The sequence below is a fragment of the Adiantum capillus-veneris genome, chromosome 6 (genome assembly GCF_014529385.1).
Source record: "Adiantum capillus-veneris isolate H3 chromosome 6, ASM1452938v2, whole genome shotgun sequence".
Lineage (NCBI taxonomy): Eukaryota > Viridiplantae > Streptophyta > Polypodiopsida > Polypodiales > Pteridaceae > Adiantum > Adiantum capillus-veneris.
The window spans coordinates 94,056,077-94,072,775 of record NC_140936.1 but is presented as its reverse complement, the minus strand read 5'-3'; the positions used below and the strand labels follow the sequence as shown (position 1 = coordinate 94,072,775).

Sequence of the window (16,699 nt, the reverse complement as noted above, 5' to 3'; positions counted from 1 at the left end):
TTTTCATGTTCTCTTTGTCACTTTTAGCCTGTAATTGTAGGTGAGTGGACTTACCTTTCTGTGGCCTTCTTGAATGTAGATATTATCATCCTTCAAATGGTGGCTCCTGGACAGGACCTTTGCAACGGTTCTTGCGTCTTCTGGTCTTCTACTTTATGAAGCGACTTGAGAATGAGCATTGGTATGGTCATGAGTCTCTTGTGATAATGGTTAAATTTTATCGATCAGAGACTTTGAATGTTGTCACTTGATTTTCAGTGAAATTGAAAACTTGGAGAATGTGGCTGCATTTGAAGACTTTTTGGGTCCAGCAGAGAGAGCAGCTTTTGTCATGACAGTGATGAAGCTCATTGATCGCGGCCAGTACAGTAAGAACAGTGCTCTTGCTTGGACTGCCGCTTCTGCTGCCTCAAGACTAGCTTATGTCGAACCTTCCCTTGTGCTTCCAATGGTTGTTTCCCGGTTTCAAACAGCATTAGAGACGGTGAGGGGCAACAGGTTTATGAAAGCAGAAAAAATCTTGAAAACGTTTACATGTTCTCATAGCAATTTGATTTGAGCCCAGGTCACAGCCACACATCAGCTGGAATCAGCTTTAAGAATGCTTGCTTTGTCGGCTAGGGCTCTCTTAGTTCACAATACACACACTGAAAATGGTTCAGTGCTTGCCTTGAAGACAAGCTTAGCACATGCCATGTTCAACACACTTCCTGGGCTGGATGCAAATGATCCCCCAAAAACAATGTCAACCATGCAACTATACTGCTGTGTTCTCTCAAGTGTAAGCCTCTTTATCAACACTCATGGCTTAGAAAAACCTTGATGTTTTGAATTTAATGGAGAGGGACCAATGAATAGGTTGGAAGGATTGATATTAAAGAGGATGTGAACACTGGGACGTTTCCAATAGATTGGTCATGCTGGGTTGACGAATTTCTTGATCGTCTTTTCACACTCCTTGTTAACTTGGACCCAAGTGTTCAATCAGCGTGAGTCATTGTGGGTTGTTTTCACAATTTGTTTCTCTCTCGTTATTTGAGCTGATGGCTTTCATCATGTTGTCGCAGGAATGAGGATAGCTCAGAAAGTGGATTTCTTACTGAAAAGGGATCACTATATTCCTGCTTAATTGGACTGTTGTTTGAGAAGTTGTCCATTATAGAATTCAATAAGGCGAGTACAGCATTCATACCATCCTCATCAAAATTTCCTGTCTGTTGTGTATAGATGGTGTGCAAGCTGGCTTGAAATCTTGTTTGAAGCTTTGAGATAATTAAGGATCCCCCTTTTGTTTATTTCGCAGTTGTCTTTCGTACTCATCATCATCCCCTTGAAAGCTCTAAACTTTTGTTCCTCAATTTGCAGGCTCTCAAAAGGATTGCAAAGTTTGTTATTGGTAACATCTTGCCTGGTGCTGTTGAGGAGGTTGGATTGTTGTGTTGTAACATTGTCTCAGCAAATCCAAAAGAATCATGTGACCACCTAGTTGTGCCAATCATGGAGTCTTTGATTGCATCCTTTTTGGACTCTCCTACAACAGGATTCGGTGGAAATGATGAGGAGCTCGCAGTTGTTGATTTCAAGGTAGGCATTTGATTTATATAAAAATTCAGGTGTTGATTTGCGCGTTTCAGTGTTCTGACTGGTATGGGTATTGAGAAGGTGGGCCTCTCCCCTGCATTGGAGATGACCACAAGGTACTATCTTGGCGTCCTTTCAAAAGCTGTTTTTTACGGAGGTTCAGCTCTTTCTGCTTACAAATCTTCCCTCCAGAAAGTTATAACGGCTTCATTCAATGCCCCATCTTCTAAGGTCCTCTTTCCCTCCCCCCCCCCCCCCCCCCCCCCCCTTGATTACCCTGAAAACTGGGATGTCTGTGTAAAGGATAAATTGTTCATCTTGATGCAGATTAATGATGCTGGCTGCAATCTTTTGACTGCTGCCATTGGTAGCATGGCGTTATATTATCCCAGCAATGTATACAGGTATGCCTTGAACACAACATCTTTAAGTCTTATTGTCCAAAATTTTTCTTTTCTCCCCATGTTATAAAGGCTTGGTTGCTTTTGTACTTACTTTCCTGTTGTCACCAGCAACCTGAACTACAAATTTTCTGCATATTTGTTTAACCTTGGCATTTATCGCTTCTGTCATTCTCAAAATAACAGCAATAATCACCTTCGTCGTTTGTCATAATCCTTTCAGTATGTAAGAGTTCTAAATTGTTAACTTCAATTTAGTAGTGGTCTGGTTATTGATGATAGGGTGAAGGCCTCTTTCCTTCTCAGAGATGAGTTGGGATGGCCTTTAAGCTCCTTCTGCATTGCTGTACGTGCCACGTGGACATGCTACTACTACATCTTCAAAGCTAAGGTTTGTCTATTGATCCAAGGGATTTGTACTGGCAATTTTGTGAGCATGTTTGCACTTTGTGTAAATCGCTTGCATAGGTGTTTGACGGGTGTGCTTACACTTTGGTAGGCATTCGACAACATGGGCATGAAGCCTAGGATAAATGCAACGTTGCTGTCCAATTTTGTGAGCACGTTTGCACTTTGTGTAAATTGCTTGCATAGGTGTTTGAGGGTGTCCTTACACTTTGGTAGGCATTCAGCATGTAGCCTAGGATAATTGCAACTTTGGAACGGGGTGGGGGGCCCTTGAGAGGGTCGGCTGGACCCCATTGGTGTGTCTCTTTCTTCTTCTTCTTCTTCTCTTCTTTCTCTCTAAGTATGGGCCATCAAAGAGGGGAAGGAGCAACACAAAGAAATGATGACTTCTTGGGTGAATGTTATTACAAAAACTCAACAGAAAGCGTTCGAGGCCAATAAATGGATTGAGGTTGCCAAGAAAGGTAAAGGAAACCCCACACCCACCATCGTTAACTTGACACCAGAGGAGGAGCAAAGGAGACCGGTGCGTGCCTCACAAGCGAGAATTTGTGGCCTCAAAGACAAAGATAATGTGGATGAAGAGGTAAAAGAACTCATGACTGTTATGGGAGTTAAGGAGCCGATGCATACGAGAACTTGGAGAGTGGGCAATAAGAAAAGTGGAAGCAATGGGGAAACATCGAAGGAAATTCATTTATCCTTCGTTTCCCCTCCATGGAAGCGGAGGAGGACTTTTTGAAGAAGTGACCAACTCTTAAGAAGACAGGCATCTTGCTTGGAGATGACCTCACGCTTTTGCAGATTGCTCATATGCAAGAGGTAATGCTGGCTATTAATGCGGCAAGGGAAAAAAGTAAGAGTGCTTTTTAGATGGAAGGGTGGTAAGATTGGAGCGACACTCCGCATGACGGTGCGAGACCTATGGGACCACACTAAAGATGGTAGCATGGAACTGTAATGGGTCACTTTGTCTTGATGTAGGGGCATTTGAGGAAAACTTTATATGGAGAGACATCGTCTTTTACTCAGACACACACCAGGCATCGAGACAGCTTATGCCACATGTAACTGGATATAGGTGGGAGACAACTTGTCCAGCAAAGAGAGGGCGTATGGGTAGTGGGACAAGCCGGTTTAAGGAGAGGCTTCTCCACTCTTGACCATATTTTGACGCTCAGAGCCATCACTGAGAAGGGTAGGGTACATGGGACACGGATTTATTGTAGCTTTGTGGATTTCCGAAAAGCATTTGTCATGGTGCCTAGAGCCAGATCATAGTGACATAAAAACGCCTTTCAGCCCTCCGAAACCATGAAACCCCAAAATGGCCGAAACATTTTGGCGAAACGAGTCTCCCCCTCCCCCCCCTCCCCCTTGACCAGGAAGCAATCTCGGCAAAGTTCCTGATAAACCTTCTATAGTAAGAGCATAAGCCCAAGAAGCTACAGACATCATGTACAGACATCATGTACGGTCGTCAAATCTGGCCATGTCCTAATTGCTTCAACCTTGGCAAGATCCATTCGGACACCATCCTTTGACACTATGTGGCCAAGAAAGTGAATCTCTTTGGAGAAGAACTTACTTTTCTTAAGATTAACAAACAACACGTGACTGCGTAGCTCTTCGAAGACAATGATCAACTGACGCCTATGCTCCTCTTCATTCTTTGAGTAGACTATCACGCCGTCAAAGAATGTGCCGACAAACTTTTGATGTGGGCGAAAAATTTGATCCATCATCCTATTGAACGTAGCCGGAGCATTTGTAAGACCGAACGACATCACTAAGAACTCATACAGACCAAGAGTGGGTATCTTTCTTGGAGTGGGTATCTTGACTGACTAGAGGGTGCTGCAATTTTCAACAGGATATACCTTGAGAGAAGAAGAAGAAAGATGAGAAGAAAGGGGAAAAATTAACACAGGTGATTCCTCCAAGGATGTTGAAAATGCAAATATATCCTCTAGTGTGGTCATTGAGGAGTTTTCAGACGTTGCGAAAATCTTGGTTGCGGCTTCATGACCCTCAGATTTGGTGATAGCTAATGTAGAAGACATTGATGCATTGCTTAGTGCTAATGATGGCCTATCCCAGTCTTGGATAGTAGATTCTGGTGCTTCTTTCCATGCGACTCCATCTTTGGATTGTTTTGCTACATATGTCGCAGGCAATTATGGCAAGGTGTACCTTTGTGATAATTTTGCTTGCAATATTGAGGGAATGGGTACCATGCGCTTGGCTCTTAACAATGGTCAAGAGCTTTTATTGAATGATGTCAAGTTTGTACCAGGTGTTAAGAAAAGTTTGTTGTCAATTGGCCAATGAGATGCACATGGTTTTACTACCGTCTTTGCTGGGGGTTCATGAAAGTTACTTAAGGGCTCTATGCTTGTTGCAAAAGGGTCTAAAAGAGGTACCTTATAGTATCTTGGATGCAAAGCTTTGCGTGACAAGTTTCTTGCTGTTGTTGAAGTTGCTTTACATACGGAATTGTGGCATAAGAGACTTGGCCATATGAGCCAAAAGGATATTGATGTGCTTTTCTCTTTGAAGAGGGTTGATGTAAAAGACAAAAACTTGGATTTTTGTAACGATTGTCTTTATGGAAAGCAAAAGAAATCTTTTTATTACTTTGGTGTCTCTCACAAAGCTAATCCTCTTGATCTTATTCACTCCTATTTATGCACTGTGCCTGTTAAGTCTTTTGGTGGTGCATTGTATTTTGTTACATTTATTGATGACTGTACTAGCAAAGGATGGGTGCATTTGTTGAAATGTAAGAGTGAGACTTTTATGCTTTTAAGAAGTTTCATGCTTTTGTCACTACTCAAAAGAGTGCTAAGCTTAAATGTCTTAGGTCTGACAATGGAGGAGAATATGTATCTGCTGAATTTCAGCATTTTTGTGATGATAATGGTATCAAAAGGGAGTTGTATAATCCGTCTTCTAATGGTGTGGCTGAGAGGTACAACCGTACTTTATGTGAGAGAGTGCATTGCATGTTGTCCACCGCTAATCTTTCCGAAGAGTTTTGGGGGGAAGGCATTAAAAACTGCAGTTCATATTTGCAATTGCTCTCCTAATAGCACGCTGAAAAATGACATTCTAGAGGAGGTTTGGTCTGGCAAACCTGCCTTTTATGATCATTTCAGAGTATTTGGCTGCGAAGCTTTTGTTCATGTACGCAATGACTTGAGAACAAAGCTTGATATGAAGTCCATTAAGGGAGTCTTCCTAGGTTATAGGGAAGAAGGTGAAATGGGCTATAGAGTGTGGTTACCACAATTTAGAAAGGTAATTCGCAACCGAGATGTAGTGTTTAATGAGGCAAAATTGCTTAAGAATGCTACAAAATCAGATTCTGACTACAATATTGATGACATGCTACTTGCCGGGAAACATAAGACTAGTCCTGATGCTCTGCTATATTTTGCATTTGCTATGAAGGATTTGGTGATGCAGAGCATATTTTGGGCATGCGTATTAAAAGAGATAGAAAGCTGAAATTGTTGTTTCATGGTTGCCACTCTTCTTGACATTGCTTATGCAGTGGGAGTTGTTAGTCGGTACATGTCGAATCCTGGCTCAGCAAAAACTCCGAGAGAGTCTCCGACTTGATGTCACTCTGGAGGAATTTGTCACAGCGGCTACTCGGATAGAAGGAGCTAGGAAGATGTTCACCGAATCTCCTCAGGTAGAGACCACCCGAGTCACGCAGGGAACTGGAAGCCCTAAAGTTACAGCGAGCTCTTCAAGAGGAGAAGTCCTTCTCTCTTCGACAGGAGAAGCCGCTTTGGACCAGATCAAGCACGAGCAAGAGGAGCTCAGGTCTCAGCAGGAGACTAAGGCTATGGTCTGGTGTAGCTCATGCCACTCTCCAGAGCACCCTCCACAAGAATGCCCCCTTCGTGCTTATTGCCACTTCTGTGAAAAGTCTGGACAGGAGGACAAGAATTGCTACTACCTCAAGGGATTGCGAAAAATATAGCAAAGTCTTGGTCCTACTCTTCAACAAGGGTTAGCACCTGCATCCAACATGGTTTCCCCCTATGGCCATCCAAACCACATGCCACCTTTGCTGACAGCCCCTCGTATGCAAGGTATACAGAGCACTTTTCCCTCTCAGAGCTTTTATCATGCCCATGCTCCCTCATCCACTCAAAGCTTCTATGCCTCCACCTCCAACTCCATGCACCAGGAGCAAGGACCACCTCGCCCTTCGGCTCGCCCATTGAACTGGCCCATTTTGTGATACAGATGCGGGGAATATGGACATTACCAAAGCAAATGTCCCCTGCCAAAAGGGTCCCCTCCCTGTCGTCATTGCCTAGAAGCAAAGGATCACTACAGTAAGGATTGTCCCAAACTTCGTGCATCATCGGCTTCGAGCCCCATTCAAGCCAAAATGAGTTTACCTTTCCCAAGCTCAATCTGATAGCAGTTAGCACCATCCCTCAGCCGTCCCCTTCTGCCCATGTGGTTAACCCTCAAGACAAGCTGCAATTGGTAAAGGAGTCAACAAGCATCCTTACGCGGGCCCAGAGGGCCGCTCTTGGTCTTAGCATTCCAGCAAGTGCAACTCTCCCACACATTCTCCACACCAGTGGATACCCCACCTTCCGTTGTTGCTAAGCCATCCCACAGTGCCAAGCAAGGATCCAAATCTTTGCCCTCCTATATCGATGATGCTTTCTTGGAAGCAGTTGCTGATCTACAACAGATTAAAGTACCAGTGAAACCACTGGTAGAAAAAGATAAGCTTACAACAGAGACAATCTTGAAGAACACCTTCCAACAAGTGTCCCTCTATGACATGCTGCGAGTAGATGCGAGTTTTAGAAGTGACACCCTTGCAATTATTCATTCACTTTACCCTGGAGCAGGTCCTAGTGGCGAGTACCTCCCAGTGCAACCATCAGAGTCCTATATGAATCATGATATCCCATCTCGCTCCCCTCACTGATTATAGAAGCCCTCGTCTCACCGTGTCCGCGGCAGTTCTTAGGAGTGATAGTGGATGGTGGATCTGGCATCAACTTGATTCCCGAGTTCACTATGTTGGCTTTAGGTCTGCAGCCTACCCGCCCTGCTTCCTGCACAGTTACATTGGCCAACCAGAGGACAGTCTACCTAATGGGCATAGTGGACAAGGTGCCTTTGCAGGTATAAGACTTCACCTTTAACTTGGATTTTGTTGTGGTTCGTCGTCTCTAGGTTGAGGCCGGATTTCCTTTGCTCATCGGTAGACCATGGCTGCGCCACACTAAAGCGCTTCATGATTGGGGAAACAACGCCATGTGGATACATACTCCTGGCTCCTCAATGCAACCCATTCGCCTAGAAGGAGGCATGGATCCCATAGTGCAGCAAAGTTCTTTGTCAATGGAAACCAACCCTGAACAAGATAAACCTACTCCACCTGACGGGTCAGACAGAGATCTACTGGAGTGGTTGGACGCTACCAAGTCTATGCCTTGTTATGGGGTCTCTAATCAATCTCTGCCTAAGGATACATTCTCCTCGAACGTTTCTACTGTCACTGAACCCAGTAAGCCCCCTTAGCCAGCAGGAAGTGTGCCAACCGAGCTAGTAGCCTGTGTGGCGGTCATCGGGGCAATGTAAGCCTTCACCTCAGCCTCCTCGATGCCTGACTCTACCACCAAACCAAACCTCTCCTGTGCATATGATGAGCTTTCCTTCAGAAAGCTTCCAAAAGGACGGTTACATGAAGAATATGTTGCCCTTATCTGTACTGCCACTCTACTACGCTTTAGCTGTGAGAAGGTAGCGTTCTTCTTTTCCATTTGTATCCTTGTTTGGTTTTTCTTTATTGGTGGCATTGGCATTATCAACATCTTCAAGCATGATGAGAGCATCCTTCGAGCATTCAATCCCTATTGGATAGTCATGTATTTTTAAAGAAATGGGCAAGGATGGATCTCACTAGCATATATTGGTCAAGGGCCTTATCTTCTACTTCTACAATGTCCAGCTAGAGAGCCTTTCTACAAGCCCATTCGAGGACCTATATTCATGCCAATGTGGGTTGTCGCTGTCGGATCTGCCATTATGACGAATCAAGCCGTGGTATCTGCTATGATCTTCACTGTCCATCAGTATCTTGCTCTTGCTGTTTGCTACCCACCCTAGATCATCCGTGCCAACCCCTTCACCCCTCACCACACCTACTCACCCCACCTCCTACCCTCTCTCACTCGCCCCTACCCAACCCCCTCAACCCTCGCCCCTCACTACTACTCTCTCACCCCTACCCACCCCCTCCCTCCCTCCTTGCCCCTACCCACCCCCCTCAACCGTTGCCCCTCACTACTACTCTCTCGCCCCTACCCACCCACCCCCTCCTTCCCTCCTTGCCCCTACCCACTCCCCCTCGCCCCTACCCTCAACCCTCGCCCCTCACTACCCTCTACTCGCCCCTACCCACCCCCACCCCTCTCGCCCCTCTCCACCCCTTCATGCTCTCGCCCCTACCTAGTGCCCTCGCCCCTACCTAAACCCCCTCACCCACTCACCCCTACCCACCCCTCCCTCCTCGCCCCTACCCAAACCCCCTCGTCCCTACCCACCCCCTCTCCTCCCCTCGTCCATACCTACTCCCTCTCGCCCCTACCCTCCCCCTACCACCCCTTCTCTCTTCCCTCGCCCTATTCACTCCCTAGACCACTATCCACCCCCTCAACCCTCCAGTGTTAGAAGCAACTGCTACAGGCGCATTCAAATCAGAGTTTGAGCATTGCCAAGAAGAAAACCGGGAAATTTTCACAAAGTTTCATTGCGGCGGAGGCTCCCTGTGTCGATCTAAAACCGGGAGTATTTCAAGTTTGCCCTTATTGTCTTCTGATTTGGACAAATACCATTCGTGGTAGCCAACTTCTCGCTCTTTTGGCTGCGTTTACACTTGCGTCGAGACTTGCTGGGATTTGTTCATCTTGGTCAGTCTTCAGTTTCTACCTTCTGGACAACTTACCACATTGAGGCGGGGTTATTGCTTTTTCAGCATATCTTGCAAATATCTACATTGCTTCATTGGTACCTTCCTCCTGAAATGCAAAATCTTCTACAAACATCACCTTCTTCAGTCCAGTTACTGCATTTTTCCTGCTTGTTTCACTGTTCTCTCTAGTTGCAGTGTTCTCTCTCACCGGGACAGTGAGTGGTCTTGTGGCGGGAAACCTGTAGCAGGGCTACAGTGTCATTGGTGCAGGACAGACAATTAGTTCAGTTGGTCACAGTTGGTGAGGAGTTCACACTGGACAGACTCTCACCTGGGCAGTGACACGTGGCAAGTGTTATGGATGGTGGTCTAGTGGACACCGTGGCCAGATCACCACCACCTCAGTTAGGAGATAAGCTTAGCTGGATTGGGATATCTGCCATCTATTGGTGACTCTTTAGGAGATACAGACGAGTGGTTGGTTCGAGTCGTGGGTACGCATCATTATCCATTCTATATGGTTTAGCGTTTAGTCTCGAGTCCGGAGTCTAGAGTTCTGCACACCACTGGCACTCTCCCGGCACATTGGAGCCTCGACACCCCCATTGTACTTTGAGTCTTGAGCTTGGAGTTGTGTGTGCTGCCAGCCAGAGTTGTATGGTTCTTTGAGCTTGTCGAGTTCCATTGAGTTGAGTCTGCAGTTGTGTTTTGAGTCGTGTCGCGTCTTGAGTCATATTCCACTTCTGTGTTTGAGTCGTTCCTGTGTGATGTTTCTTCTGTTGGAGTGAGGTTTCATGCATACTGCACTGAGGAGCACCCACTCCAGAGAGCAAGACACCTTTTCCTCGCTACAGCGGGTTCGAAAGGGTGTTTCCCGAGCAAAGGTGCACGAGGTTCTCTGGGTACGCCACGCACACACATCTGTGTTTTGTTTGTTATTTGTGTAACTGGAACATAAAAATTCATGTTACCTCATACTCGTCTGTGTGTGTGTACCACCTTTCTTCTGCTTCCATACAACTCCAGGAAGGGGATAGAGTGTAGCGGCAAGGGTGAGAAGCTCACAACCTTCGGATCCCGGGAAAAAATTTGCTCTAATACCACTGTGAGGATTAGTGGTGTTAATCCTATAATTAAGACTTAAAACTTCATACTTAAGATCAAACTGAGACTCAAGAGACTGAATGTGTGTTAGATTGATTGAATGAATGTTCTTAAAACTGAGTACAATAGGCTCTTTATATAGGAGACGGAGAGACAGAAATGAAAAGACATGTCTCATGGTGAAGAGACATGACTTTAGACGTAAAGACACATACTTTCGGAGAAGAGTTGCAACCATTGGATGAAGAGTCACAACCGTAGAGCGAAGGGGTTTGACCAATCGTCGAAGGAGCGGAGAGGCACGTTTCTTGAGCGAAGGGTCGTGACCATCCAAGCGTAGGGGGTCCCCTTGGCATGGCACTTTGCGTATCTGCAACTAGGAGTAGATGTAATACTGTAACATAGTCACAATTGTGACAATAAGAATCTACTACGTACCAACCTAGAAGAGGCAAAACATAACTGAAAAAACAATGTGGAAAACTTGACAACATGCGACCTTGGATTCACTGCGTGTTCAAAAAAGAATGAGATCATCACCTTTATCCCGCAAAGTCTGGACAACAACTATGTTTCCCTACTCACTTTATCTGTGCTCAAGAGTAGTTGCAGGCTTGTATATATGTTAATTTATGAATAGAACCTACTCTATGACAGAAATGGATTGAGTTTCTACCACACTTCGAAGGTGATGGAAAAACTTAGCACTGGCCAAGTAAGAGAAAAATTACTAAAAGCACTAAAGAGAGCTAAATAACAAAATAGTGTGTCACTAAGCTAAACAATAAGTGGGATTTTAAGCTCCCCACTTTATTGAATATACTACTAATTGTCTTGAGCATTCCAAAGGAAAAAACATTGGAATTTAGCTTACTATGTTGCAAAAATGAGCAGACATGTTTCACGATTCTTTTGAACGAGTATCTTTCATCCACAAAGAAATTAGATGACAACAAAGCGGGTTTAGTGAAAAAGAAATAAGATGGCATGACTGAACAACAAAAGCATACTTATCGGAACAAAGATGAGAAAGTCTAAATTTAGAGATCTCTTGTGGTACTGTATGGGAAACCTATGACCAGGAAGATGATTCAGTGCAGTTACAACCTCTGGTGCAGGGCAGAATTACTGGAAAAGAAATAAAGTAACACGATTAAACAACAAAAGCAGGTTTACTGGGGGAAATATATGTGTGGGATTGATGATTCAGTGCTATTATAATGTCTCGTTCAGAGATGGTTTGATGCTCATGGTCTCTAGATCTTTTTGTTTCAGGACTTTCACCCTACAGGCAAAAATGGATGGCAATGAAGAGTGGGTAACAACCAAGAGCAATGGAAATTTCGACAAACAAAATGTCACAAATTTGTGGCATATTCCAAGCCATGAAGAAGTCACATTCGTTGAAGAAATCATTGATGAGCATCTTACCAGGCCACTGGCAATCCTCAAGAGAATATGCGAGGAAAAAGATGGGTACAAATCAAAGTATCCAGGTAAGCCTAAATGGAGTGCAAGTGAGCTTTGTAAGTACAACCCTTTGGTGATGCTTGTGCTTCAATAAACAATGCTCTAACAATCTTTGTAGGGCAAGAGAAGGAGCATTTAAGAGTACTGCTGCTGCGCGTGGAAGGTGCTCTATGTGGGTTAGGCTCTTGCTTGCCAGATTTCGATGCTCTTACGAGATCCTCTGGAGGTGACAAAGGTGGTAGTTTGACCATTGTTGGGGCAGCAGGAGCGACAGTCGGAACCTCTGAGCTACGGCAAGAGGCAGCAAATGTTGTGCATCAAGTGTGTGAGTATGTTTCTAATCTGATCTTTGAGGAAGTGATCTATTTCTGAAATTTTTTCACCTTGCTCACTCTGCTTCCTTTTCTCCTCACAAGACTTGCTAATAATAATCGTAAAACTCTTAGTGCCTAAGCGTCTGTATTTGAATGGTTTTGCAGCTACATTCTGAAGAATAGAGGGGATGACTCCATTCTTCTGAAAATACTTGTTTCAATCATTGACTTGGTCGGCAATTATGGTAGAAATGTCTGCTTTTTGTTTGTTATTAAGCTAGAATTTGTAGTTGTGGTGTCTTGTGGTCTTGTTATTGTTGGTAATTTAGATCTTTGTGACATTAAGGATTTGAATTTAGCAACTTATTATCATAATCTTGGATGATTGTAGGTTCGGTAGAATATCATTTCTATCTCCATATGAAAGGTGTCTGGGATGAAAACGCTCGATTACTGACAGAACCTTGCACAAATTATATCAATAACACCTTTTCCTCCTCTAAAAGAAGGTTAGCAAACAATACAGAAAAATGTATGACTTCCAAGTCCTGAATTTTTATCCTTTTAAGACTGAATTTTTTGAACTGACAGGTGTCTTAAAATTGTTGCCCCTGCAGGCCGTGGTGGTTGGTAGTTGAGCGAGCATTTGTTCACAATCTCTGGCGTGCTTCACAATCTGGTTATCGATGCTACAAAGAGAAAGAAATAGGTCTTTCAGTTCCTTCTCATATATTTTACCTTTTGAATGATCTTTTGAAACTCTCCTTGCACAGCTACAACAGTGTGCGCTCGTAAGTAATGTTCTGTGCATGTTAAGTGAGTTTAATGAACTGCAAGATCTATGTGAGGACCAAGTTCTGTAACTGTGCAGGGATGCAGGAAGGAATTTGAAGAATATGCTACAGCGCTATCCATCCTTAGTTAAGACGTGCATGCCCTTGCTAACAAAGACTCTGCGAGATCCTAAAGCAACCAAGGAGTCAGCTCTTGGATCATGTGAAATTCTCATGTCAAGGCCAGTGATACGACATCTAAGACAGGTCAGGCTTGGCTCCATTGTTTGGCAGGCATGGTTCTCTATTAAGCTTGCTGGAGCACGCTGGATACTCGAGAACTTTTGATAAACCCACTGATTTCTGTCTGAATATGCTGGTCTTGATGTCCTAGAATAGCAGCATGTATTTCAAGCATGCATTCATTTTCTAACAGGCTTCAAATGCAATAGTGTATGATACCTGACATTGGTGCTCTCCGATGCTCTTGCAGGATTGGACAGGATTGACATCTTTCTTGCTAGCTCTTTTGGGCAGGTACAGTGGCCAGATGCATGTGTTGTGAAGTATTTTATGTGCTGCAGTACATCCTGCTTGCAGCTCATATCATATATGTTTTATTTTGTGATGTCAGAAGCGTGATTCTTCATTATTTTTCTGATCTAACATTTGCTACATCTCTGCAGTGCACATCATGAATCAGTTGAAGCTCAGGATGCCATTAATGAGGTTGTGTTCTCTTCCTTTCTTCAAACAGCCTTGTATTTGCCCTTGTTTTGTGTCTTTATATATTGTGTAAGAATTCACTGGAACAGTACAATAGTTTCACCAACAGTCCTTGTTGCCTGCCCGAATGGAGCTCATCATCTCATTATGCAGTAGCCAATCATGAATAAGGGCTTGCTTCACCAAAGGTGGTTCAAACAGTTAGAATGATTATATATATCAGCCTTGTCATATCTCAGACCAAAGCTCCAATTTCTGCCACAAGATGTTGAGCGCTTAGCATTGCTTGAATCTTATGCCCGTGGGTTGCGTATGGTGTTATATTTGTTCATGTAGAGGTTTTCACACTAAACTTGGGGCTAGTTGTTGTGGAACATACCTTTATTGATACTCTGACTGAGCAAATATGTTGTATCTCAAATTGCAGCTTTTCATTGTTTTCAACACTTCCTTTGGAGGCGTACCAGTAAAGGCATATACCAGCGATGGAGAAAATGAAAGTTCAGACTGTATGACCTACACTAGCATGGTATCGTACGTGAAAGACCTTTTAAAAGGAGAGTCGATCACTATTCACTGGAGGTAGGTTCTAGTATTTGTGTTTGTTCATGCATAAACATGGGTGGTTGGTTACTATTTGTCAGTGTTGCTGTTTCTGCTGCCAAGTGATGGCTTCGCTAATTTTTTCATGGCAGGTACAATTTAATGGCACATGGCATTCTACTTTTTCTTGTGTTGCCTGTCACAAATTATGAAAAGCCTTCAGATGATACGATTTCTGATCTTAGGTACTCTGTTGCTGGTAAGTCTGCCCGTCTGTTGTGGTGGTGGTGTTTGGGATTTACCTGTTTTTAAGTCTTAACTTCTGTTGTGTGTAGGTGGATTTCTTAGAAATTTGAAAAGTGAGCTCCCACCGCTGAGACCTCTCTCAGTTATTGCTTTACTTTTCCTTCTAGAAGCGACTCCCCGTTGTGATATCAAATCGGAAGGGCCACTTGCATTTTCAACTGAGGAAGCATGCAATGCAGGAAGCAATGATTTTCACAATAGTATGGCTAATGTTTTGGATGATCAGAAGTTTGGGGAGAATGTGGTCAACAAGCTGGCTATCGACAGGCACACAGGGGATGAAGATGGGTACTCTTCCCAAAAAATTTCAGACGCAGGTATAACAGCCTTCATGCCCACATATATGCGTGAATGGCCGCACACAAAGACATGGGATGCTGACATGCAAGGAGACCAGTTTTCTCCTACTTTTGCAAAACTCTTCAAAAGGCTGGTGCAGAAATTTGGATCAGTTGTGCTGAAAGTTCTCCATGAACCATTGGAAGCAGTATCCACAGCTACTGATGATAAGGGAAAGCAATGTATTGCGGCTGAAATAATGGCAGGTCTTCTGCACTCAGATGCAAATTGTGTCCTTGCTGCATGGGAGGAGTGGATATCTGCTTTGTTTCAGAAATTTCTTGTGCTGCCTACTCTTGACTCAGCATCTGAATGGGCAGCGTGCATAAGGTTTGCTGTGGGTGGCAAAGGGCGTAATGGGAGCCGCATGCCACATTTGCGTCCTAAGGTTCTGCAGTGTGTGGCTCAGTGTCTCCCAGAGAAATCATCCAGTACTTTAATAGCAAGAAGACTCATATTTCTTAGGGCGGCATTGGTGGAGCTGCTTCCTGCTTATTCATCAGTTGAAGAGATCACATTCCAATCAGGTGTTTTGAAGGAGGTCCTCAGCCTTCGAAATCATTCATCACCACAGGTAACAGGCTTCTGAATTCCTGAGTAAAACTTCTTACTTCACTTCCATTGTTGAGGCTGCCAAAGTAATAACAAGAGATAGTGATGGGAAAGTACCTTTCAGAGCTGAGCGTAATCGTGCGTCTATATCGTGCTAGCTTTAGGATTGGGTGAAAGAACCACTTGATCCAGTGTACAACTTTTATGTTTTTTGTTGTTTTACCCATGATCCACATAAACATGGATATTCTTGTACCTTTTCTTTTATTCTGTACCAATTTGCAGTATTTTGTCTTTTTGGATAGAGAGAGGACATACATGTATACTTGATTTGTCTCATAGGCCGACTTCAGCCTCACATAGACTCTAAAAAGCTTTCTCTCTCTTGGATGCAACGTCACTTGGATGATTTGAATAGGTTCGCTCAGGAAAGTGGTTTGTCCGTCAACCTTGGTAAAACCAAGGTCATGGTTTTTAATACCACCCCACAGTGGATCAGGAGGTCAGCACCAGCATTCACATACGGCCAGGCGACTGTGGAGTATACAGATGCGTACACTTACCTCGCAGTGGTTTTTAGTGGGCCAACATTTTCATTGAGGAGGGCAGCAGAGACTAGACTGACCAGAGCCCATGTAGCATTGGGGAGATTGGAAAGGATGTGTTCACAGGTTCAGTTTCAGGAGCCTAGGACGAAGCTCTGGCTCTTTGACACTCTGGTGGCTTCTGCATTACTTTATGGAGCTGAGATCTGGGGACCTTCATTAGATCATCACGGGAGGACAGGCCGCAGTGATGGATGGGGGGACATGGAGAAGCCTCTGGTCTCTATGATCTCGCGGCTCATTAGAGCCAAGGCCTCAGTACCATGTGCTATTGTTCGAGTAGAGCTAGCTGCCCCCCCACTAGTGGTTGAGGCGCTCACCAGATCGGTCTCCTTCATACACCGCATGTGGGAACTTCCCAGAGACAGATATGCTCGCCTTGCACTTGAGTCCTCTTGACAGTTAGCCATGCAGGGAGATAGAGCATGCTGGTATGGGGAGATGACATCATGGTTTCAGGCGCATGGGTTCAGCATAGACAGATTGCCTCCCTTCCAGTACTCACTGGATGCACCCTCTCTGACTCTTACACAGTCCGAGATCACCAGGCTCATCCGCCAGGACTTGACTCAGCTAGACACCAGGAGGACATGGATACAGCCAGCACAGGAGCTGG

At 44.4% G+C, this 16,699-nt stretch overlaps 1 protein-coding gene across 3 annotated transcripts in view; it reads left to right on the top strand.

The window, feature by feature from the left end:
* Positions 1-16,699, top strand: part of LOC147455909 (proteasome activator subunit 4-like) — a 106,879-nt gene that overhangs the window by 58,210 nt on the left and 31,970 nt on the right. For all 3 annotated transcript variants that reach the window (XR_015188422.1, XM_086514533.1, XM_086514534.1), the window contains 19 exons: positions 80-181; positions 259-484; positions 566-781; positions 859-989; positions 1,068-1,173; positions 1,366-1,584; positions 1,663-1,812; positions 1,909-1,985; positions 11,731-11,951; positions 12,044-12,254; positions 12,405-12,484; positions 12,631-12,748; positions 12,857-13,030; positions 13,111-13,279; positions 13,506-13,549; positions 13,699-13,741; positions 14,166-14,320; positions 14,434-14,540; positions 14,617-15,500. Coding sequence is in view for 2 of the 3 variants with exons in the window: in XM_086514533.1 (XP_086370659.1) it covers positions 80-181; positions 259-484; positions 566-781; positions 859-989; positions 1,068-1,173; positions 1,366-1,584; positions 1,663-1,812; positions 1,909-1,985; positions 11,731-11,951; positions 12,044-12,254; positions 12,405-12,484; positions 12,631-12,748; positions 12,857-13,030; positions 13,111-13,279; positions 13,506-13,549; positions 13,699-13,741; positions 14,166-14,320; positions 14,434-14,540; positions 14,617-15,500 (3,433 nt within the window). In the remaining variant the exon portion in view is untranslated. The remainder of the gene's footprint in view (positions 1-79; positions 182-258; positions 485-565; positions 782-858; positions 990-1,067; positions 1,174-1,365; positions 1,585-1,662; positions 1,813-1,908; positions 1,986-11,730; positions 11,952-12,043; positions 12,255-12,404; positions 12,485-12,630; positions 12,749-12,856; positions 13,031-13,110; positions 13,280-13,505; positions 13,550-13,698; positions 13,742-14,165; positions 14,321-14,433; positions 14,541-14,616; positions 15,501-16,699) is intronic.